The 21,579-nt window shown below is 41.0% G+C and overlaps 1 protein-coding gene across 6 annotated transcripts in view; it reads left to right on the top strand.

Moving 5' to 3' along the window:
- Positions 1-21,579, top strand: part of RABGAP1L (RAB GTPase activating protein 1 like) — a 212,692-nt gene that overhangs the window by 128,383 nt on the left and 62,730 nt on the right. For 4 of the 6 annotated variants that reach the window (XM_062497174.1, XM_062497171.1, XM_062497173.1 and 1 more), the window contains one exon: positions 3,682-3,723. In XM_062497174.1, coding sequence (XP_062353158.1) covers positions 3,682-3,723 — 42 coding nt within the window. Of the gene's footprint in view, positions 1-3,681; positions 3,724-17,993; positions 18,162-21,579 lie in introns of those variants that run through there. The other 2 variants (XM_062497178.1, XM_062497176.1) reach the window with 1 other exon arrangement.

The raw sequence follows: 21,579 nt of genomic DNA, 5'->3' as shown, positions 1-21,579 counted from the left end.
CTGTCTCCAGAAGGAATCATAGCTTTGGAGGGAATTAAGGAACTGGGAAAACCTCTCACTAGACCAGAGTTAACATCATAAGATTTTCATTGACTTTCAGCCAGTCTTAATTTCAGTGCACATGTGAGAAAGTTTCACTGGTTTGCCTGTGAAAACATCACCTCCAGTTGTGGTTGGAAATTACAGGTTTTTTGACATACATTTGAAAGAAACAGGTGTTTCTGTGAAGCACAATCTTTACTAATTAAATGGGGACTTCCCTGGATGTGCATCTCAGTACCAGTAGGTATGAAGGGCTCTTCTGCTAAATGATGCTCCCATAAAGCAGAGGATGGTCAGTGTGGCTGTCAGTCAGCAGGAGCTGTCACGGGGTTGAAATGTGGTACAAACTCCAAAATTCCCTTCCCTTCCCTTCCCTTCCCTTCCCTTCCCTTCCCTTCCCTTCCCTTCCCTTCCCTTCCCTTCCCTTCCCTTCCCTTCCCTTCCCTTCCCTTCCCTTCCCTTCCCTTCCCTTCCCTTCCCTTCCCTTCCCTTCCCTTCCCTTCCCTTCCCTTCCCTTCCCTTCCCTTCCCTTCCCTTCCCTTCCCTTCCCTTCCCTTCCCTTCCCTTCCCTTCCCTTCCCTTCCCTTCCCTTCCCTTCCCTTCCCTTCCCTTCCCTTCCCTTCCCTTCCCTTCCCTTCCCTTCCCTTCTTCTCTGAGTTGAGCCTGTTCCTTCTCCAAAACTCTTTGAGTTTCATGAGCTCTCCTAAAGTTTTGTAGGCCTCTACACAAGCTGAAGTAGGTCCTTAAATAATACCTGATTCTATGACAAATCACGATGATAAGCCCCTCACCATTCCTGTGTTCTTACAAGTTCTTGTTTATAAGTGTATAATTTTACTTTTGACTGTTCTGTATTTAAAAAAGTGTTAAGGTAATTATAACAACTTTCACACATGCAAATCTTTTAAATCTCAGGATGAGATCTGCATGATACTATAGTGTCTTGGTTTGAAAGGGGCAGTGACCATTCCAGACACAAAACAAAAACTAAAAACCAACAAACAACACACCTCCCCAAGACATACAGCATTTATTTCAAAATGCCTGGATAAGTATATCACCTTTGGTTTTAAAAAGTAATTGTCAAAAGCTTATTTCATATAGGTTCCCTTCTCTTTCCCCCTAATGGATAATTTGTATGTACTTCCATGTTTCCATTATAAAATTACTGGAGGGATATTGCTACCAATGATTTATATGTCTGGTGCTCTTCGGTAGATTCGGTCTTTCTTCTAAAATAGCTGAAGTTTAAGCTGAAGCTTATAAATCACTGTGTGGTAAATTAAGTAGGGTTTTAAATAAGATTGTAGCAAAATGAGCTGAGCCTTCTTTTTCATGATCGTGATCATAATCATAATCATTAAACTTGACTGTGGAAGAAGAGTCTTGCATGAATTAGGACAAATAACTCCAGCAGGCAGATCAGTGGTTATCGAGTGTGTTGTTCAGACATGGGGAACATGTTTCACTGCTTTGAAATCTAGAGCATCCACCTCCAATCCACTCAGCTGTTGGGGTGTAGTGGCCCTGCAAGTCCTCACTGGTCAGCATGAAACAGCAGCAATTGATGCCTCAGCTCTAAAATGCTGCATTGATTCAGGCCTTACCTCTGTCCTGGAGGAAAGAGGAGGCTGCAGGTGTTTTTCTATTCCTGAGAATAGCAGAATGCTGCTCAGGACAGCTGGATAGGAAGGTTTTAAGTCCTTTCATGTTTGGATTTTAGGGTGCTGCTTTGACCCTTGAGTTAGCTCAAGTAACAGGAGCAGGTCTGTGAGCTGCCCCTTGCCTGGTGAGACTTAAAAAAGAGATGGGGATTCTCAAGGCAGATACAAATCTATTTCTGCTGCAATTGCTGTCTGTGTGAAGAGTGATGGTATGAGTACCAGGAGAGAGTTTGATTCAGTTGAATTCAGGAACAGTGTTATTTTCAGGCAGATCAGAGAAAAAAAAATAAGAAAATAAATGAGAACTGGGGTACATTTCTTTATGGTTGTGCCAGAAAATACACAGAACACTAACTCCTCAGTAGTCCAGCGATTAGATGTACTAGTCTTACTCATTATATGACAAAATCTAATCAGTTTGTTAAGAATAAAATGCCGTGTTTGTGATAGCATGTTGATATTTCTCTCATTTACAGATTTGTCAGTCCTCTCTACTAGAAAGTAAAAGTTGTGAATGGCATGGCTGTGTGGAATTAACTGTTGACTTCAGATTAATATTTGAAATAAATCTGAAAGTACTATGAACTTACTACTGCTGGAGCTGTGGTATTATCAGTGTCATGATTGAAAGTCACAACTGGATTTCTATTTTTCTACATTTCTCGATTAAAAAGAAGTATGTAAAGCCAAACAACTTGACATAATTGTTATCCCATTTGGAAGAAGGGTTTCCTAGTGATGAAGCAAGATTCAGTCCTGCTGCAATTGTGACCTCTAGTGGGAAAAAACAGTTTGTTATCAATGATTATGCAGTGAATTGCAAAGTAATTCAGTGTTGCAATATTCATTATGTCTGATGTTGCACCATTTCCAGGATTCAGTAATGGTACAATCCCTTCAAGGCACTGTGCTATCTGTGTTAAGAATGCAGTTTATTCCCGAGAAAGCTTCTGTAAAATCTCAGCATACTTTTTATAGAAACATGTTCTCAGGCTTTCAGGGAGAGGATTGGAAACACATTCAATTGCAGAAGCAGAAATTTCTTGGAGAACATTGTCTTGTCAAAAGTCTTGTTATCCCACAACTGTATAATTTAATTGCAGTATTACTTGCGTGCAGATCTGCTGAGATGTTTCTAGATACCAGCTCTGGGACACATTGTAAGAAAAGATTTATCATGCCATTAAACAAGGCAAGAACATTTGGAAAATATAATTGAGGAAAACAGTCTGAACACGAAGTACATGGTACAGCAAATGAGAACTGCATATGGTATTTTTCATATTTGGATGAAGATAAAGCTATTTATAATCTTAAATCATCAACATATGTAGACTGCAGACTTTCTTTAATCTTCAAATGAATGCCTATTGTCCTTGTATTTCTCTCTCGAATACATTTCTCTACATTTGTATTTCCAGCTTTTGCAAACCAGCAAGCAACTACTGGATACAGATGGCAGCTTGTTTAGCTTTGAAATAGTTTTGACTTTTGGCTAAACACAGTAAAAAATGTGTCTTGTGTACCTGTGGGGTTGTCTTTGTTCTGTTTTGGGTTTTTATTACAGTTTGAGTATGAAAGATTGTACCTGATAAATCATAGCCAAGCTTGGTTACTTGACAAAAATCCTATCACCTAGAATATTTATTACATTTTGTTGATGCCCTGCTCATGACAATATCCTGCACTGTTCATGAAAGGCAGCATTGCCAGGCACTGAAACAATGGGGACAGCCTATGACATCCATAGCACCTGAGTCACTGAAGTCTCCCAAAGCCCCAAAGAGCCATCATCATCCCCCACCGTGGGAGTTTGGAAACTGCCTTGAGGCTTTAATGAGGAACTTCCAAGTGTAGCAGGAAAAGGGAACCATTCCCTAGGGACTTACAGCATTGAGTTTTGATGCCAGATAATATGTATGAATAGAGGTTTGTATGCTGGGACTGATAGAAATTTCTTTCTTCTTATTTTCAGGGTATGAACATAATCTTCCATGTGGCTTTGGCTCTTTTAAAGGTCAGTAATTTTTTAAAAATTTACTTTGTTTTATTAAACTAAAATACTGATTATCTTAATATTATGTCTAAAGGAACAATAATAGTGGGACCTCTGGAGAAGGGAATGAAGGAGAAATATCCATTTGGGTAGAGGTGTTTTCAAAATTGTATTTGTGATAGATATGCTTTATTAAACTTAATTGTATCATAAAGCTTGTGGAACAAGGGATGCAGTCTAAAGATTTAAATGTCTCATGTAATTACTGTTAAGATAACAATTCAGATTAATTTCACAGCATATCTATTTTGTGTCTGGGTTCTTTTGTATAAAATGTGATTGACTGGTATCAAATGTATTTGTGATACTGAGAGAGAAATAGAAATGTTCTCTAATATGGGGAACTTCTTTCTTTGGCCCGGACACAAAATGTACCTGAACAAGTAAACCTGTAGGTAAAGCACTGGATGCAGTGAGATGAGCTCAGAGTTAACTTACACTGACCTCGACAAGTTGGCTCTAGTTCAAATCCAGCCCACATGCAAGCACATAGTATGGAATTTGAAATGCCACCTTTGAGTTCAAATTATATTCCCAGACATAACTCAGGCTGAAGCTCAGGGTAGAACAACCTGTCACTCCTAACATACCCACTGCATAACAGGGATAAGACTAGAACTGGACTGTTGCTGGTCCTCCAGTGGGATTTCCTTGTGATTTTCCTAGAAAGAGCAAACAGCTACTGATTGAGTTATTCACCTATTGAGTTATTGAGTAATTCTCAGAGATTCAGCTTCTATGGCACAAAATCCTGTGGCAGAAGTGCTCCACACCAGGAATACACATCCATATGCTGCTGTGAACAGAGCAATTTGAAATTTTCAAACATGTATATTTTCACAGAATCATAGCATCTCCCGAGTTGGAAGGGACCCAAAAGATCATTTTGTCCAACTTAAGGGCAGGTGACTTCAGTGAAGTACTGCAGTATAGGCAGGAGATAGTGCATATCCTTACGGTGAGAAAATGTCTAAAATAACCTGTGTTTTACTCAGCTGATGTGGAAAATGGGGTTGTGACTCTCTACTTGAGTGCATGTATTTAATGAAGACTCCTGTAAACAGGAAATTGGTTTAATAAATCTTTCCAGGCAGGTGCTCCTACACAAATCGAAATTTGTAAAAAGGAGGGAGGGAAATGTGTGGTCTTCTCTTCCTGTTTCATGTTTTATTTGCCATTGTGGGGGCTTGTTAATATTTCAGTTTTCAAGGTTGGTGTCAATAATGGGAAATCTGGTAGGGTATGGCATGATGAAAGGAAAGGAAAGGAAAGGAAAGGAAAGGAAAGGAAAGGAAAGGAAAGGAAAGGAAAGGAAAGGAAAGGAAAGGAAAGGAAAGGAAAGGAAAGGAAAGGAAAGGAAAGGAAAGGAAAGGAAAGGAAAGGAAAGGAAAGGAAAGGAAAGGAAAGGAAAGGAAAGGAAAGGAAAGGAAAGGAAAGGAAAGGAAAGGAAAAATGAAAAGGGAAAGGAAAACACAGCCAACACCCAGTGAGTTTGCTGCCATCATAGTATGAACAGGTTCTGGGGAGAGGCAGAGCTACCAACTTACAAATCCTAAAACTAAAGAAAGAAGAGTACTTCCACAGAGCTGAGGATGGCTGACAGGGTTTTCAGGGAAGGAGAACGTAGTTCACTTTGGTTATGAAGGATTGCTTTGAGATCACCTGCTTTACATTTCCTGCTGCTGTGAGAGGGAAGGGTTGAACCAAGGTTAGCAGCAGAACAACTGTTTAGAAAATGTAACTTTGGAAAGAATTCATAGGTGTCATATAGCAAATAAGGATTTTTTTTCCTGCTGAATAATTAGTCCAGTTTCTTCAACTACAAGTGTTCAGTCTTTTCATTTTATATATACCCCATGACATGCTTCTTCTCCAATTGAACATTTCTATTTAGATATTCCAGAGGAAAATTCAATAATGTAATTTGCCACTCTTACTAATAACTATTTTCTAAGTTTAAGAATTGAGTTTAATCCTGCTTGTAGCAGTTCTTGCATGTGTATTCTGTAGCTGCCTGTTCTAGTAGTAATAGACAGTAAATAAATGGTAAAGGAGGTTTTATCCTGAGAAAGTATTGCTATAATACAGCCAAAAACAAGTACAAAGAAAATCGAGGTAAAAAAGATAAGATTCGAAGTCAGAAACACTCACCTAATAGCACAGGTGCACAATGGCATGGAGATGGAGCTGGTGCTTACATACAATTGGATTAGTATTATAATTTGCTTATAGCAAAAATTGCTCTTCTGTTAGGGAAGAGAATAGTTGAGAACATAAGTAATTTTTTTTTCCTATTCAAATGTGTTCATAATCTCTCCTAATCATTTTAGGAGCAAAGTGGTTTGGTGTACTGCTCTTTTCAAGTTATAGAACCTGAGTACTCTGCAGAAAAACTGCCTTAAAAACTGTGTTTCAAAGCTCTTGTTTGATTCTGGAGTGAATGAAAACAAGGATCCTAAGGATTTATTCTTTGTTAAAACAGAACAATTATGCTCTCATCTACAACCTCTTGAATTATTTCAAATTTGGATGAGGGAATCCTTCATCAGTGGAATACTGGAGCCTTTATTGTGTAAATGCCATTTTCCTTGCTTCTAGTGAAGTGTGTGCATCCAAATCCCTCACTAAATAGCAACGGAAGAGAAGCTTTTATCTTGAACTCTCCTGTACTCAGTGCTGTGTCTCACAGTTCCAGCAGCTGGTGCTCACAGTGAATGCTTGTTAGTTTGGAAATGACAGCACTGCTTCTGTGACCAGTTGCCTGAGACACCTTGGTACAGTCACCCCTGGAAAATAAACATTTGAGACAGACAGGAATCCTTCCTCTTTCCTTCTCCCACATTCTGAGTATCCTTGTAGCAATGAATAGCTAGAGGACTAAAGCTCTTTAGCTGTGAAAGCCATCGTTTGGGCATTAATCTGATTTCTTATTGAAGGAAAACATAATTTTTTTTTCTATAGCATCCAGATATTGTGCTTCACAGCCTGCTCAGGGTCCCCAGCTGGTGGCACTGTTTTACACTAGGAGTCATTGACTTGCATCATGTAGAGAATTCTGAATTACCCTTCAGAAACCTCATCTGGTAGCAATCCTTACTCCTCTCATTTTCCAAGCAGTGGAAAATGCAGTGAAGCACTGGTGTGTGAAGAAAACCCCAGTGTAGAAAAAGGCAGCATAAAAATCTGTAGTTTAAAACAACCCAACAAATATAATTGATATTTTCATTTTAAAAGTCCCAATTAAGACAATTAATGAAAATGACAGAGGAAAATATACCTTTCCAGTGCCTGCACACTTCCTAATTCCATGTGTCATCAGCTAGTTTGTTTCTTTACTGGAAATTAAAAGCATTAAAATCCTCACATATACTAAGAAAAAGAAATAAATTGTGAGCTTTCTTTCCTAGTTTAGTATTTTACAGAATCATAGAATGTCCTGAGCTGGAAGTGACCCCCAAGAACCATCATGGATCCAGCTCCTGGCCCTGCCCAGACACCCCAACAATCCCACCCTGTGCATCCCTGGGAGCGTTGCCCAAACCCTCCTGGAGCTCTGGCAGCCTCGGGGCTGTGCCCATTCCCTGGGGAGCCTGTTCAGTTCCCAACACCCTCTGGGGAAGAACCTTTCCCTGACATCCAACCTGATCCTCCCCTGACCCAGCTGCAGCTGTTTCCTTGAGTCCTGTCACTAGGGAGGGATTTCACTGCTTAATACTTAAATCTTATTTATGATCTTAGAATTTGGCAAAACTAGCTAAAGGCTAACTTTATTTTGGAATTAGCAAACTGAGGCAAGAATTAAAATACATGATTGTGTAGAATTCAGGCTCTAGATGCAGTATTGTGATTGCTAATTCCTGAAAAGGCAGGGAAGAGCACGTGGTCACTGGAAATGTAAGAGTGAGACAGAGGCTTTAAAAATCAGTGCATGTCCAAGCCTTTCTTTTTTAGGGTTCATCTACTCAGGGAGAATATGATCCCCAATACTTAAGCTCAGCATTTGGCTTACTGAGTTTTAATCTGTGTGACTGTTAAAAAATGTGGTGCTTAATGATAGAGGAAAGGCATAGTTATGATCAGGAAAGTTTATAATACTGAAAAGAAAATGGGTAGAAAATAGTGACAAATGTTTTTGTTAGTGCTTGTGTTTTCCAGCCAGTGCTTTGTTATCTTCAGAGGTTTATTTTGATCTCTATAATATCTTAAACCCGATACTTTTCTATGTCATTCCTTGAACTCGGCTCAAGGTGAGCAGCATTTCTAATGGGGCTTGTGAGTTCTGACACTCCTCTCTGCATGTGATCAGGAGATACCTGAGTATTACACAAACACAACAGTTGTGTTTCTTGGTTATTTCTGCTGGTGCCTTTCAGTGTCAAAGCTCTTTGTGTCAATCAGTGACCCAGAATCAGGGAGCAGTATCCCAGTTACAATGGCAGGGATGGTGGATGTAGATTTTAAAGGAAAATGTGTCAAAATTACCTTGGATAGGAGGGTGATTTATTACCTTTATTTCATTCTGAATCTGGACTGAAAAGGACCTCCTGGGCTGAAGAAGTACTTCTCTGCTCTATTGTGCTGTTATGTGACACGGCATGTATTTCAGAACCTGTTCCAGCAGCTTTCAGAACTGCTGGTAGAAGGCCATTTCCCTTAGTCCTGATTAAATTTATTTACTATTTAAAACTACCATTTTACCCTCAGCTACTCTTACATCAGCATTGTCCTTCAACTTAAACAGTCCCTTTCCAGCACCATTTCCACTTGCTTTTATCACGTCAAAGTATTTATAGATAACATTCACAGTGTTTATTAAATAACCCAATATTCTCAGTGAACTCCAGAGCATCTTAGCCATTCTCTTCTGCATCACCTCTAGAGGTGACTGGATCTTTAAGAGAGGTTGCATCATGTTTTCTGTATTCATGCTGTATTTTCTTATTTCTGAAGTATATATTTGTTCTGACAACTCTGAGGACTGTGTTGTGGTCTTATGTTTGTATGAAATATTATTCCTGACTAACCAGATGGTTCCACAAATACTATTTCCCCACCTTAGAAGGGAATTTGTGTAAGAGCAAAAATTTTGAATAAAATTATGCTGTACTTCTGTATACGTTTATATTTTGGTTCTTAAGGAACACATAATCTATTGTAGGTTTTCTTTATTCACTTTGTCTTCCTTGGGCAAACATCTGACCTAACCCCTCTGTGCTGGTTTTGTACATTTGACATTTGGTGAGGAGAGAAGAAGCCATCCACGGAAATGATTTTTCTGAGAGGAGCTGCTGAGAGCTTCATCCATGTCTGACAAAAACCAATTTTGATTAGTTTTGAGAACTGACAACCTGTTAAACCACTGAGAAAGCTGGACACCCCTCTATGAACAGAAGAATTCTCCACTGTAAGCAGGCACCTGGCAGGGATCACACTGTCTGCAGGCCTCAGGTGAGATATTAACTCTTTCAGTGCACAGATGAGACCTGCAAACCTTCAGTCCTCTCTCGAGTGAGAGAAAAGGACAGAGTGAAGACACGTAGAGAAACAACATGAAGACACCAAGGTCGGTGAAGTAGAAGTCAGGTCCCAGATGGGAGGAATGGAGAAGATGCCTCACTCTTGGGCTGAAATCCTCTTGTAAGGCTATGGAGAAGATATAATTGATACATCAGACTCTTTTCCCCGTTAACTAATTGAAAAGCAGTGGGGGATGAAGTGTTCCAGTTGTAGACATGAGCAAAAGCATCCATGCTGAACAAGCAGATATTGAATAGATGTGATTCCATGAGAAGCTTGAACAGAGAGAGGTAAGACTGATGAAGACCCTTTGCCCCCAGGGAAGAAGAAGAAAACCTCTGTTCCCAGAGATGATGATCTCATAGATAGATGAAGAGAACCTTTGCTTCTGAACAGCTCATTCTTAAAAGTGTACCCCATTAGCCAAAGATTGAGCCCTTGAAAACAGTTGTGGGGAAAGCTGTAGGTCGAGGGGACACAGTGATCAGATTTCCATTCTCCTGGGTGGCTGATTTGCTGTGACTTCAAAGCCATGACAGAAGTGTTTCTTGTGAAGTCTCCATAGCATGACAAGAGAGACTCCTCTCCCTAAGTGAACTAGAAAAAGACTATTTTAGAGATGGTAAAGTGGCTGAATTATTCCTGCACGTTGTCAGTGGGAAAGAAAAAAGAGGATGTGGAAGGAGGAGAAGTGTTCCTGAGGTTTTATTCTGATTCTTACTATTTTTTTAGTTCTGTTAATAAAGTTTTTCTTTATACCCTTTAAAGTTTGAGCCTGCTTTGCCTTCCTCCCAATCCTATCTCAGAGCAGGAAATGAGTGAATAATTCTAGTGGTTTCACTGGCAATTTAGCCAGCACTAAATCCACTACATAAATTGGTGCATTGGCTGGGAAATCTCAAATTGGTGAACTGAAACCACTTCAGATTTTGCCTCTCAGTTTTCTCCTGAATTACCACTTGCACCAAAACCTTAAAATCAGATCTGAAAATTTGTTCTTTGTTAAAGACACAGTTCAAAAATTTCTGCATGTGAGAAGTGGAGGAAGTCAGAGCAGACATCTATCTTTGAGCACCTTAGATGCTGCTGATCTTGGGAAAGTTCTACCCATCCCCTCAGGGATGTGTGGCTGGCAGTGGAAACTGAAATGACCAGTGTGACATCCCTTGGGATTGTGCCTCCCTGTATCCTCTGCTCCTGAAATTATCACTTTCCACAATCTAGCCTGCAGCATTAATGTTTCGAAAGTAGTGCTGTCTTTCAAGAAAATGAAGAAGGAAAAACCAAGGGGTTCAAGTCATCACAGCAAATAAGGAAATCAGTTTTATCCCTCATATGAAAGCAAGCAATATAAGAAGCTTAAGTTGAGCAATCAACTTCTTCCATATCTTACAGAAATTTTGTACAATTGGCTAAACTTCTGAAGTCAGTGAAGACTGCATAGGTAGGTGCTTGTTTTATGTAAAACTTGCATATTGTCAATGCAGATAATTTTAAAATGTCAATTTTCTTTGAGTCAGGAATAAAACTGGGGCAATTGCTGTAATTTTTTGAGAGGTATCAGATGAAAATTACACTAAGACTGTAGGTAATGTGACTTAGGCCTTGTGTTGAAGAATTAATGTGGTTGATTCTTAATCTGTACTTCATTTGCATTTGCAATGGCTTGAGGAGCCTGAACTGATTTTTAAGTCAGCATTACTTTAAGCCAGTAGTTGATGAAGTGACAAGCAGGACTCCTTTCCAGCCAGAATTTGGTTTGATTCTAGGTGAGCTGATTTAGTCCACTCTGTAATTACATTACGTTTTCAAAAGGCTCTTCTCAAGAAAAAAACCAGAAATGTACACATTAGAATCTAGGGCAAAATACATGTCCTTTATTTTGATACCCCCTTTGTTATATCTTCTTTGTGTAGCTGATCCCAGGGTTAGAGCTGACACCTTATGAAGTGAAGAGGATCCTGACTCTTCGGAGCTTGCAGAGATCAGAACCATCTATTCTCTTTTAAGGCCTTCTGCACTGGGCAGAGCAAAAGAAATTCAGGCTTTAAGAGGCTCTCAGATTAATGGTTTTGTATTTCTAGTTTCTAAATGGAAGATGTCCTTAAATTTCAAGTTTTACTGGGCTGAATAATTCTTCCCCCAGTCCCACTTCCTCTACCCCAAAAACCTGTCCTGGGTGACCTGTTGGAGATGATCTCTTTAGAAAGAGAAATCTGCGCCTGAAAATGTCCAGAATCATTCAACTTCAAGACCACTGATTTTCCAGCCTTAATACAATCAATTTCCTTATTTTTACTTATTTATATTTACATTTATGTTTACTTATTTTAACTTATTTTTAGAAGTCCATGTTTATTTGTGTGTTGAAAATCCATCCTGTGCTGATTATTTACTCTCTCAGCCTATTTGATAATCTCCTCACACCTAAAATCAGTTCTATTCCTATTAGGTGAATGTTCACTGGAAGTTTTGAATTTTGAGGGTGGAGACAAACTCTCTTTTCAAATAGAAGACTGATAGCAGGGAAAATAACATGAAATTTGTTGACCTGAATTTCTTTAGCAGCATTCAACCCTGATTTAGATATTAATGACTCCTATTATATCTTGTGTTGGGAATTTCTATATGTTGGAAGGCAAAGATGGTGTTTTCAGGGTTACATGGAGTTCTGACTGAAACCATTTAAAAAAATAGATATATTTTAATATTATTTAAATATAGTGTGTATATCTCATGTATATCTCAAGCAAATCTTATCATTCTTTGGGAACCTTTTTTCTCCAAGTATGTAACTGAAGTGAATGAAAATATACAAATTGTTATTCCACACCAGACTTGTACTGGCTTGTCTACCCCAGTGTCTGATTGCTGGCAGCATATGCATGGGAAAGACTTTAAAGAACAGGACAATAAAACTCTTCTTTTGCCTCTGACAATTTATGTCTTGGAAACTCTGAGAAAGAAGTGGTGTCTCATGTTTAAGAATTCTGCATGAATTGTTATTTCATGGCTTTTTTGTTGTCTTTTTGAACACATGTAAGCGAGTAGCTCCAGAGATTCTCTCAGTTTAATGATTATTTTGTTTCCTTTGGACTTACCACCTGTGACTTTCTCATGAGGTTCCTGTGTCAGCAGGCATTTTGGACACTTGGAATCTTTTCACTTTCTTCACAACACTCAGGACTTTGTAGTCTACATATCCCTCATCAATTTCTGTTTTCCAGGCTTAATAATCATAGTCTGTTTTTATCTCCTCCTTTGGAGGCTTCTGATTCTTTCTAAATAGTTCTCCATCTCTACTATCCCCTTTTTGAAAAGGGAGAACCATAGTGAATATCGGAGATGAATCTCACATGAAGTTACACTGAAGAATAATGGTGTTCTCTGTTTAGATCTCTGTTCTTTTCCTGTTAGTTCCTCCCATTTGATGCATTTTGTTGACCTCCACTGTGCATTGATCCTATTTTCATAGGACTCTCCACAGTGAGTCCCAAGATCTGTTTCTGAGTAGCAACTGTCAGCTCACAGTCTCATTTATGTGGAAAATCGATGCTGTTCTCCATATGCATCCGTTTAGATTTATCTGCATTGACTTTCCTTGGCTGTTCTACTGCCCAGTCACTCAGTCTTTTATGGCCCTTCTGCAATTCTTTATTCTAACCCCTGTCTTTAAAACCCTGAATAATTTAGAAGCATCTGCAGACACTGTCATCTCATCCTTTCACCTTTCCAAGCTGTTTAAGAACAGCCCAACCAGCACGGATCACTGCTGGAACCTGCCATGGAAATCAGTTGGTTTAGTATGTTCTCTCTAGTAATGATCGAGATGTAGCCTTTGCTAAATCCAGATCACACAGCTGTAATTAGCCCTGAAGAACAGAAAGGACAAAGTAAATTTCTGATAAGAGGTAAAGCTCTTATTTTGGCCATCATATCATTCATGTGGATTTTCAGATCTTATCCTTTTACAGGAGTGGACTTGTGTCTCAGTTTGAAAGACGTGTGTTTTCTAGGGAAGGCAGAAACCTCCCCTGGATTGGAGAATGTAAACCCCCTCCCTGCAATTATTATGATTTTGAAATTAAGGGGCTCTCAGGCAAAGATACGAGGATAGGAATACCAGTTCTTTACTAGTATGTAAAACAAGGCAAACAAACCACAACAATGGCATTAATAACAAGCAGAACCGGGGACCCAGTAACGCTCCCCGCACCGCAGGCGCTTTCCCTCCGGTGCAGTTCCGGTCCCAGCCAGCAGGGGCGCTGCTGGCTCCCGGCCGGGCAGGGCAGGTGCGATGGTTCCCCCGCGCCTGCAGGGGGCGCTGTGGCGATGGCGGCTGTGTCTGAGACGGGAGGGGATGGAAAAGAGAGGATTTGCTCCGTAAACCACTGGGGCAGGGTCGGTCCCGGTGCTCCAGCAGGACTCTCGGAAACAGCACACTGGAATGGCAGAGCATCCTAGCAGGGCAGGGGTGCGGGGTCCAGCTGCAGAAGAAGAGGCAGCTCCCGGCTGGGTTCCGGCGGTGGTAGCAGTGACCCTCCTCTTCTGAAGCCGGGAGCGACCAACTGCCCTGTCACTGTCTGTGGGGTCTCCTGAACTTGAGATCCCCCACAACAGGACATTTAGCTGGTTTAGAGTTCAAGTTTTCCCAGCTCGAGCACCGAAGGAGAGTCAGGAAGCCGTTTTCTGAGGTTTCCAAGGTTGTTTTTTCTTTCTTATCTAAGAAATTCTTTCTCTAGCTAACAGAGGTCTGTGTAGCACGTCGATCCAAGGCACACTCTCTCTGCCCTTGGGGCAGGACTTATCTTTTATACTATAAATTACGTACCTAATGTTTACAATTACTTTCCAATACATGACACCTTTATTACACTGTCCAACTTTGTCCCAAACCAATCCAGTGATGCCATCCCAACTCAGAAGATGGATGACATGAAGAAGAAGGAATGACATACCACGTCCAAAATCCTCCATCTTAGCTTTAAACCCCCTAATATAAACATTTCTAAAAACTCACTTTTCTACCTTCTAACAATCTAATTTATACTCTACTTAATTTTTTGACTTGTAATTCTTCCTGCAATGTTGGTAATTTTTTCCAGGGACTAAAATCCAGTCCCCAGGGGTCTTGGGCACTCTATCAAGCCCTGTGAGTCCCCTGCCTGGAGGGTCTCGAGGCATCCAGGGAAGCCAGGGGAACACCCTGGACTCCCGCACTGCCCCTCTCTTCTTTTACCTGCTCCTAATCCCGCTGTGTCTCTGTCCCTCAGAGGGAAACTCCAAAACAACAGAGTAGTTCCTCCTTCATCCACTCCTGTCTCAAGTACTTAGCCATTCTGTGCTCCTTAGCCAGTCAATGGGAAAAATTCTACAGGTAACAAGAAGGAAACTGACTTCAAACAATCTGAAAGATAACTTTTTCTTTTTTCTTCCAATCTTAGTCTATTTAGCTTTTCAAAGTCAGTCATTTTTGCCACTAAAACAGATAAATGTAGTATTTCAAAATACAGAGATCTGTAAAGGACTGCCCGCCAAGATCCTTGGTATCTTGGTACAGGATATAGATAATTTCAAGTCATATTCTTTATAGTTTTGTTTTCTTTGAGACTGTTTTGAGTTCTGAGTTCAGTGGGCCTCAGCTCTTTAAATCTGAGCAGCTCTGAACTCCGTCAGAGCCGTGTGAGTGAGCAGGCATTTCATGGATAGGAATGCCAGAAACAGAACTACCTGCGCTTAAAGACCGCATAGTCCATGAGATGGAAGTCAAAGCACAAGGAATGTGTGGTCATCCTCAGACATCTTAGTTACTGCCTCAGTTATTACCTTTTGGCCTATTTTTAGTTTTTAAGTTCACTGCAGTCAGGCCCTTCTGAAGAATTTGAGGAGCTAATTCAATGGTATACATGAAGGAAAAATCACAATTCCTGGTCAGACATGGATAAAAATAAGATGTAGTGTTCAGTGAGGATATGGAAAGTAGTAAGAATGGTAGGATGTGTAAAAATCTGAATGATGTTTCACTGTTACGCTGTGTGAAAGGAGTTGCTGAAAAACATGGAACAATGGATTTCAGCTGATGAGATTTTGTTGATCAAGCCTTGGAAATCTCTTCTTAAAAAAAAAATCCAGGCCTAATGTAAATATAATATGTAAAAAATATAACGATGGTAGTAGACTACATCTTTTGGGAAAGTAATCCTATGGGTAATTTTCCTCATTCCCAAAAATTTGCACCTCATTTATAACCTGAATTCATCTGGTTTTAACCTCTAACCATTGGATCCCATTACAGATTTTTAGACTTACAGACTTTATTTAATCATCAGTTAATTCCATTTTTCATAAGCCCAGACCTTACCCAAAATGAACTAAACCTGAATTTCTATGAGGATCAGAGCTATTATCTGATTAAAGTCTGACTTGCACAATAAAGAATTAAAAGTTTTTTACACTACTAGTGTTCTGAATTCCCCATCTTGTTGCCTGTTTTGCCCTCGGGTCACTGGTGACTCTGTGCCTGGTCAGTTCTGTAATTTCTTTCCCAACAACCACAGTTACAGTGCTCTTATTTCTTCCTTTTTAATGTTTTAAGCAAGGTTTTCATTCACACGGAGAAGTAGAACCTGATGTTTCTAGAATACCACGCTTACCAGCATGTGTTTAAAATAGAATTCAGAAATAGGCAAAGCTGCTTCCTTTCTTTTAAACCCTTTCCCTACAAACGTGCAGTCTGGTGGTGTTACCTGGGTGCAGAGTCACAGACTGAATAATAAACTGGAATCTCTGGAACCACATGCAGTTGGAGTTGGGTGGAGTTTGGAAAGAACGGGAGAGTTCCCATCACAGTCCTGACTACAGCCTTAAACTGGAAGCATGTGTTGGTTGTGGCTTCCTTGTCCTGAACACAGTCACAGCTTCTGTCCACGAGGCACTCAGTGAAAACCTTAATAGCCTGGCAGAATTGCAGTGGCCTTTGCAGATTTTCATCTGCAAAACTCTGGTTTGAAACCTGAGGGTTTAAAATCGGCTTTCAGAGCGCCATCTGTGCCAAACAGCCTGTTCACTACTGCTCATCTGCAGGTGCTTTAGCTGAGTCAGTCCTGTATCATCATCCTTGTGGCCTCACTGGCATCTTCTGTTGCCTTTGACCTCTGACTTCTGCTTAAACGCTTTCCGCAACTCCTTCATGTGTCACCTCAAGCCAGCAATGTGTCAATGATTTCCATATTTTAGTTACTCATTATTATTTTAAATCAGTGACCCCATCCTAAGGATATTTACCTTGTATTAGTATTTTGAGTAAATGTTTTTTCTTGATGTGTTAGAAAATTTATTTTTAGAGTTTAAATATACAGTTACAGAAGTGTTTGCCAATGTGGTTTAGAGCTACTCACAATATTTTAAATTACGACCTTTATGTTAGAGGGGTGGAATATTTCTGTCTGTTCCAGTTGGAAATAGGTGTTGTTATGTTACATATCCCATTTTATGCTGAGGCTGATCAAAAACGAAGGAGCATAAAGACACGCTTTCCAAAGTGCAGACCTGTGAGATGGAGCAGTAGCTGCTGGGCTGCCTTTAGCAGAGGGAGAGGCACGCGGGGCGTTTTCTGCACAGGGTGATGGCCGGGCGATTCCAGGTGTGACATCCCTGCGTTCCCCTTACAAATGTGCGGTACTTTTCTAGAATCTATTCAAACGCATGTGCTGACAGCACTCCCGTGCCCATCGTCTCTAGATTTAGAAACTCCTCCTGAGAGCACGGCGCTGGCAATGGTATTTTTTTAAAATGATTTCATTATCCAGCACGAGCTGTGCAGGGACGGGCTGTGGCTTCCCAGGCTGGCCGGCTGCGCATCCCCCCAGCCCGGCCCCTCTCCGGTGGCCATTGGCGAGGGAAGGGTGCCCTGCCCTGCCCTGCCCTGCCCCGCCCCGCGCACACCGGGTCCGTGTTCCAGCAGTCAGAAGCAGACTGCCTGCACGAGTCGTTATTTTGCTTGGGAAGCCGATCCCTCCCCGCTATGGAGCGTAAAAGGATGCAGCTGATGTGCGGCAAGCTGGGACTCAACAGCCAAACCCCAGCAGAGAACTGACGGAGGGTGGCGGGGCGGGAGCCCGGCTGTCCACGCTCACCATTGGTTTCTTATTACGGCATTCTCCCCCGAGAGGCTCCTGGTGCCCAGGCACCCCCCTCCTCCTCCTCTTTCCCCTCCTCCTGCTCCCAGCCCCCTCTTTCCCACCCGTTCGTGCCTGCTGCTGGGCGAGCGGCGATTGCAATGAGCTCATCCCTTTCAGTGTGCAGCCTCCCAGGTGCCCGGGCTCCGCTGCCCTTCCAGCCGCTCCCGGCTCCCGCACGCCCGTACGGCCCCTGAGCTCTCCCAGCTCGCCCTTGTTCTGCTCGCAGCCCAGCTTCCCTGTGCTCATTCGCTGCCATTTTCCTGCTTTTTAGGTGCATTTTTACATCCATGTTTTCTCTGGTCTGTTTTTCAAATCTCCTTCAGGCTCTGTCTGAGCCAGCGCGGTGGATCATATTTTTCCTTGATTCTTAGCAAAGATGCTTTTCTTCTCCTGAGAGGCTAAAGGGGCGTTGCTGGAGCAGCCATCCAAACCCTTTCCAGAGGCTGGAGGCTGGCTCTCCTAATCTTGCACTTTTGGAAATTGCCGTTCACAAGGCCTGTTCTTCTCACTCTGGATACTTGCTACTTACTGCTCATGGAAGAAGGGGTACCTTGCAAAAGCCCGGCTGCCAAACTCACCCCACCTGCCAAGAAGTCCCAGGACATGCACGACGAGAGGAGCAAGCTGGTGAATGAATATGCGTGTCGGGTGCTGGAACTTCTGGGTATGGGGCATCGCCTCTTTGTGCCTCGGCTGCTTGCGGTGAGATCACCTTTTCATGAAATTAATTCGTTGGGAATTTGTTATTCTCCCTCCCAACCCTGCCTCTGCCCCCAGGAGGGATGAGAGGGCTCTTGTTAGCTCAGGAATGCTGGATACTAATCCTGCTAGTGGGGACCAGTGCCACTCCTTAACTAGCTTGAATGATCATCAACCAGGGTTGAATCATAAAAATAAAAAAAAAAATCTTTCCTAATTCCCTGAGTGCTTTTGTTTTCAGTCCTGTAATGATTCCCGATAAGCAGCGTGCCCAGTCACCTTCTAGGTACTGGCGCAAAGTGCATTAATGGTCAGCATTTCAGATTTTATACTTTTGACATCCCAGGTTGGCTTTAAAGGCTTATCAAAAATCAAGCTGTGTTCATGCATTTTGGCTTTTCCTGTTTCTGTGTTTGGTTTTGGAAAGGCAGTTGACAGTAAGTAAGAAAGTTGAAAATACCTGTGTAGAATGATCTGGGAAGTAAATTGTTAGGGGTGTTTTTTCATCTATCACGGCAAATGCTGTATATGTGGGTGGTGCCTGCAATTGGTGTGCCGCGTTATGGCACAGAGAACAGGCTTTTATCATTTCCCCTGCTGTACAAAGCAGCCTCAAACCCACAAGAGTGGCAAATCTGGGAGTCAGTGCCTAGTCCTGGCTGGGTCTGCTCAGGATGTTGTAACCACGCCTGGCTGCAGCTCAGAGCATTGCTCTGTCCATGGCCTGGCATACTAGAATGGCATTTCTGTGTGATCCATGGGAAGACAGTCCTTTCCTAATCCCCCTCGTTTCCTATGGTGCCTTTCCTTTATTCCCATATCCATATTGTGGTTATATACAGTGACCTGTCCATTTTTTTCATACTACTGAACCCTTCTTGGTGCTCCTCAGGATTCACAGAAATCCATGTGCTCTGGGTGTTACAACCTGTTCATCTGTGACCGCGTGGGTGGTTGGAACACTGTCCCCCTGCACTGGGACATGCCAAATAAAAATTCACAAACTCATCCATTGCTACAGTGCAGCTGGATTTGGGGATTTACAGTCAGTTGTAGAATTGAGTCTAGTCCCTGATGATGTGTGGTTTGAACTGTTGGGTGTGTTATCATTATTCCAGTTATCTCCCAGCATACCAAAATACTCCTCCTGCTGATGGTTTCTTTGGCAAGGGCTGCCAAATCACCCTGAATTGTGCTGTGATTAGCTCTAAGGAAAGCAGAGACAAAACCTTCCAGCTCTTTTTCGCTTGACTTAATCAGGCTTTGTATGTGGCCCTCCAGATGGAGGCTGCCAGGCAATTTCACATCCAAAGATACTTCCAGGCCATTTGGCTTTGCTGAGTGGCATAGTTTATTAAGAAAAAGTGTGAAAAAGGCAAAATAATACAAATAGTGCTTTGTGTTGTGAGAGAGACTTGACTTGTGGAGTCAATGTGATTCCCTGTCAAGTTTTATTGGTTAAATATATCTCTACTGACATACAGGCCTTTTGATACACACCCTTCAGAAAGGAGACACTGTGTTCTGATAATGTGTTTAAAAATGAGGAATCTCTGAGGATTAGGAATTTGTACTTTGATCAGAAATTAAGATCTTTCAGAACATTAATGTTTTGTAAAATTAAGCACTTTTGTTTATTAAAACGTGCATAGCCTCTCTCTCTCCAGTGGTTTTGGGGATAAATACCTGGGATGGTAGAGTATGTGTCATTGCAGTGTTACAACACTGCATAAAGGCAGAAAAGACCTTTATGCCAATATTGGAAAAATTCTGATCATCTCCTCACCTAAGCACACTTTTGGGCAGGTAGAGCAGCACCAGTTCAACACTCTGGGATGACCTGGAGTGGGTGAAGCCAGAAGATTTTCTTACCTGCCTGCATCAGTTCTTTATGTGGCAGAATGAACTTTGCCATGTAAGTTTGGAGCTACATAGAAAGGCAGGGGTGAAGTGCTGAGCAGAGAGATATCACAGTGTGCACAAGATCAGTGCCATGTTTGTGGATCTCAGCTCTCCGCTCACAAACCTAGAGGTGGTTTTTTTTGTTGTTGTTGTTGTTTTGATGTTTTGTTTTTGTTTGTTTGTGGTTTTGGTTTTTTTTTTTTTTTTTTGTTATGTTCCCACAGCATTTTTGTACCACTGTGTTACAGAGAGCATGGATTTTTTTTTATTTTTTTTATTTTTTTTTAGGAAAATGAGTGTTTGATAATATAGCTGGTTGTAAAAGATGCCAGCAAAGGGTTTTGGTGTATTGCCCTAGAAGTGTGTTCTGATGTTACTGCAGCAGCACAGTTTTGTCCACCAAACTTCCCCAGGGCTGAAGTCTGAGTTTATCCAGCACAGAAGGTCAGGATCTTCCTTGTGAGTCTGTGGCTCTTGTGAAAGGGCAGCACAAAGCAAAGTCATGCAACATGCAGCGCTGCAGTCTTGGTTAGAAATAAATAGCCTGTGTATCTTGGTTTTACACTGTGTATCTTTTTTAAGAAGTTTAAACCAGAAAGTTCTTTTTAAGAAGTTAAAATCTGTGTGTTTATAGGCATTAAATAGAAATAGATGCTTTTATATTATATATATTTATGTATATAAATACTATGTTCTGAAAAATTGGAGGATACTTACAAACATTTTGAATGTCCCAGAAGCAAATTTAATAGTAAAGCATGGCCAGATTCTTTTCAGTCTTTATCTTCTTGGCCTCATTTCTGACACATCTCCATTAAAGTGTAAAATAGGTGGTTTGTGCTTACTGGCATTCTACAGAAATCTAAATATGTACCTAAAAACCTATGGAAATAAGTAATTTAAATCTGTTTGTATGAAGGAGGACAAACTAAATTAAGGGTCTGCAATGTGATTCATCCACAATTTCTTCTGTTATGTTAGTTCCCAGGTGGGAATAGGAGTTTTGATAGAGTCAGTAATAAATGAAGCTGCAGACTTAATCACTGAAGACAGAGAAGTTAAATTAAAGAAAAAATCTAAGGCTTTTCCCTTTATCTTAATCACAGTAAATATCTGCCTCTCAAACAGCTGCCAGAAGTTTCAAGAGACATCTTTATAATTTATTCATTAAAGTCACAAAATGTCAAGAAATATGAATCCTGGGATGCCAAAGTTTCTATTTTTCACTTTTTTCCTTGTGATTTTAATAGTGAAACTAGTATTTTGATGAACAGTTTATTTTAAGGAAATGAAAATATTCAGTGAAGTAGAAGGAGCTGATGAGCCTGGGCTCTGTCACTCATTTAACCAACCTGTACAATGTGATGGCTTGCAGGTTTTCATAACTATAATCTTAGCAAACTCTGTTAGAGAAGTTCTTATTTCCGTGATCTTAAGGGATTTTCATTGACTACAGATTTTTCAGCATGGAGAACTTGAAGTTGTCAATAGTTACAGTTTAATAAATCTAATTTATTGG

Source organism: Cinclus cinclus, chromosome 8 (genome assembly GCF_963662255.1).
Source record: "Cinclus cinclus chromosome 8, bCinCin1.1, whole genome shotgun sequence".
NCBI lineage: Eukaryota > Metazoa > Chordata > Aves > Passeriformes > Cinclidae > Cinclus > Cinclus cinclus.
This window is presented reverse-complemented; position numbering and strand designations above follow the sequence as displayed.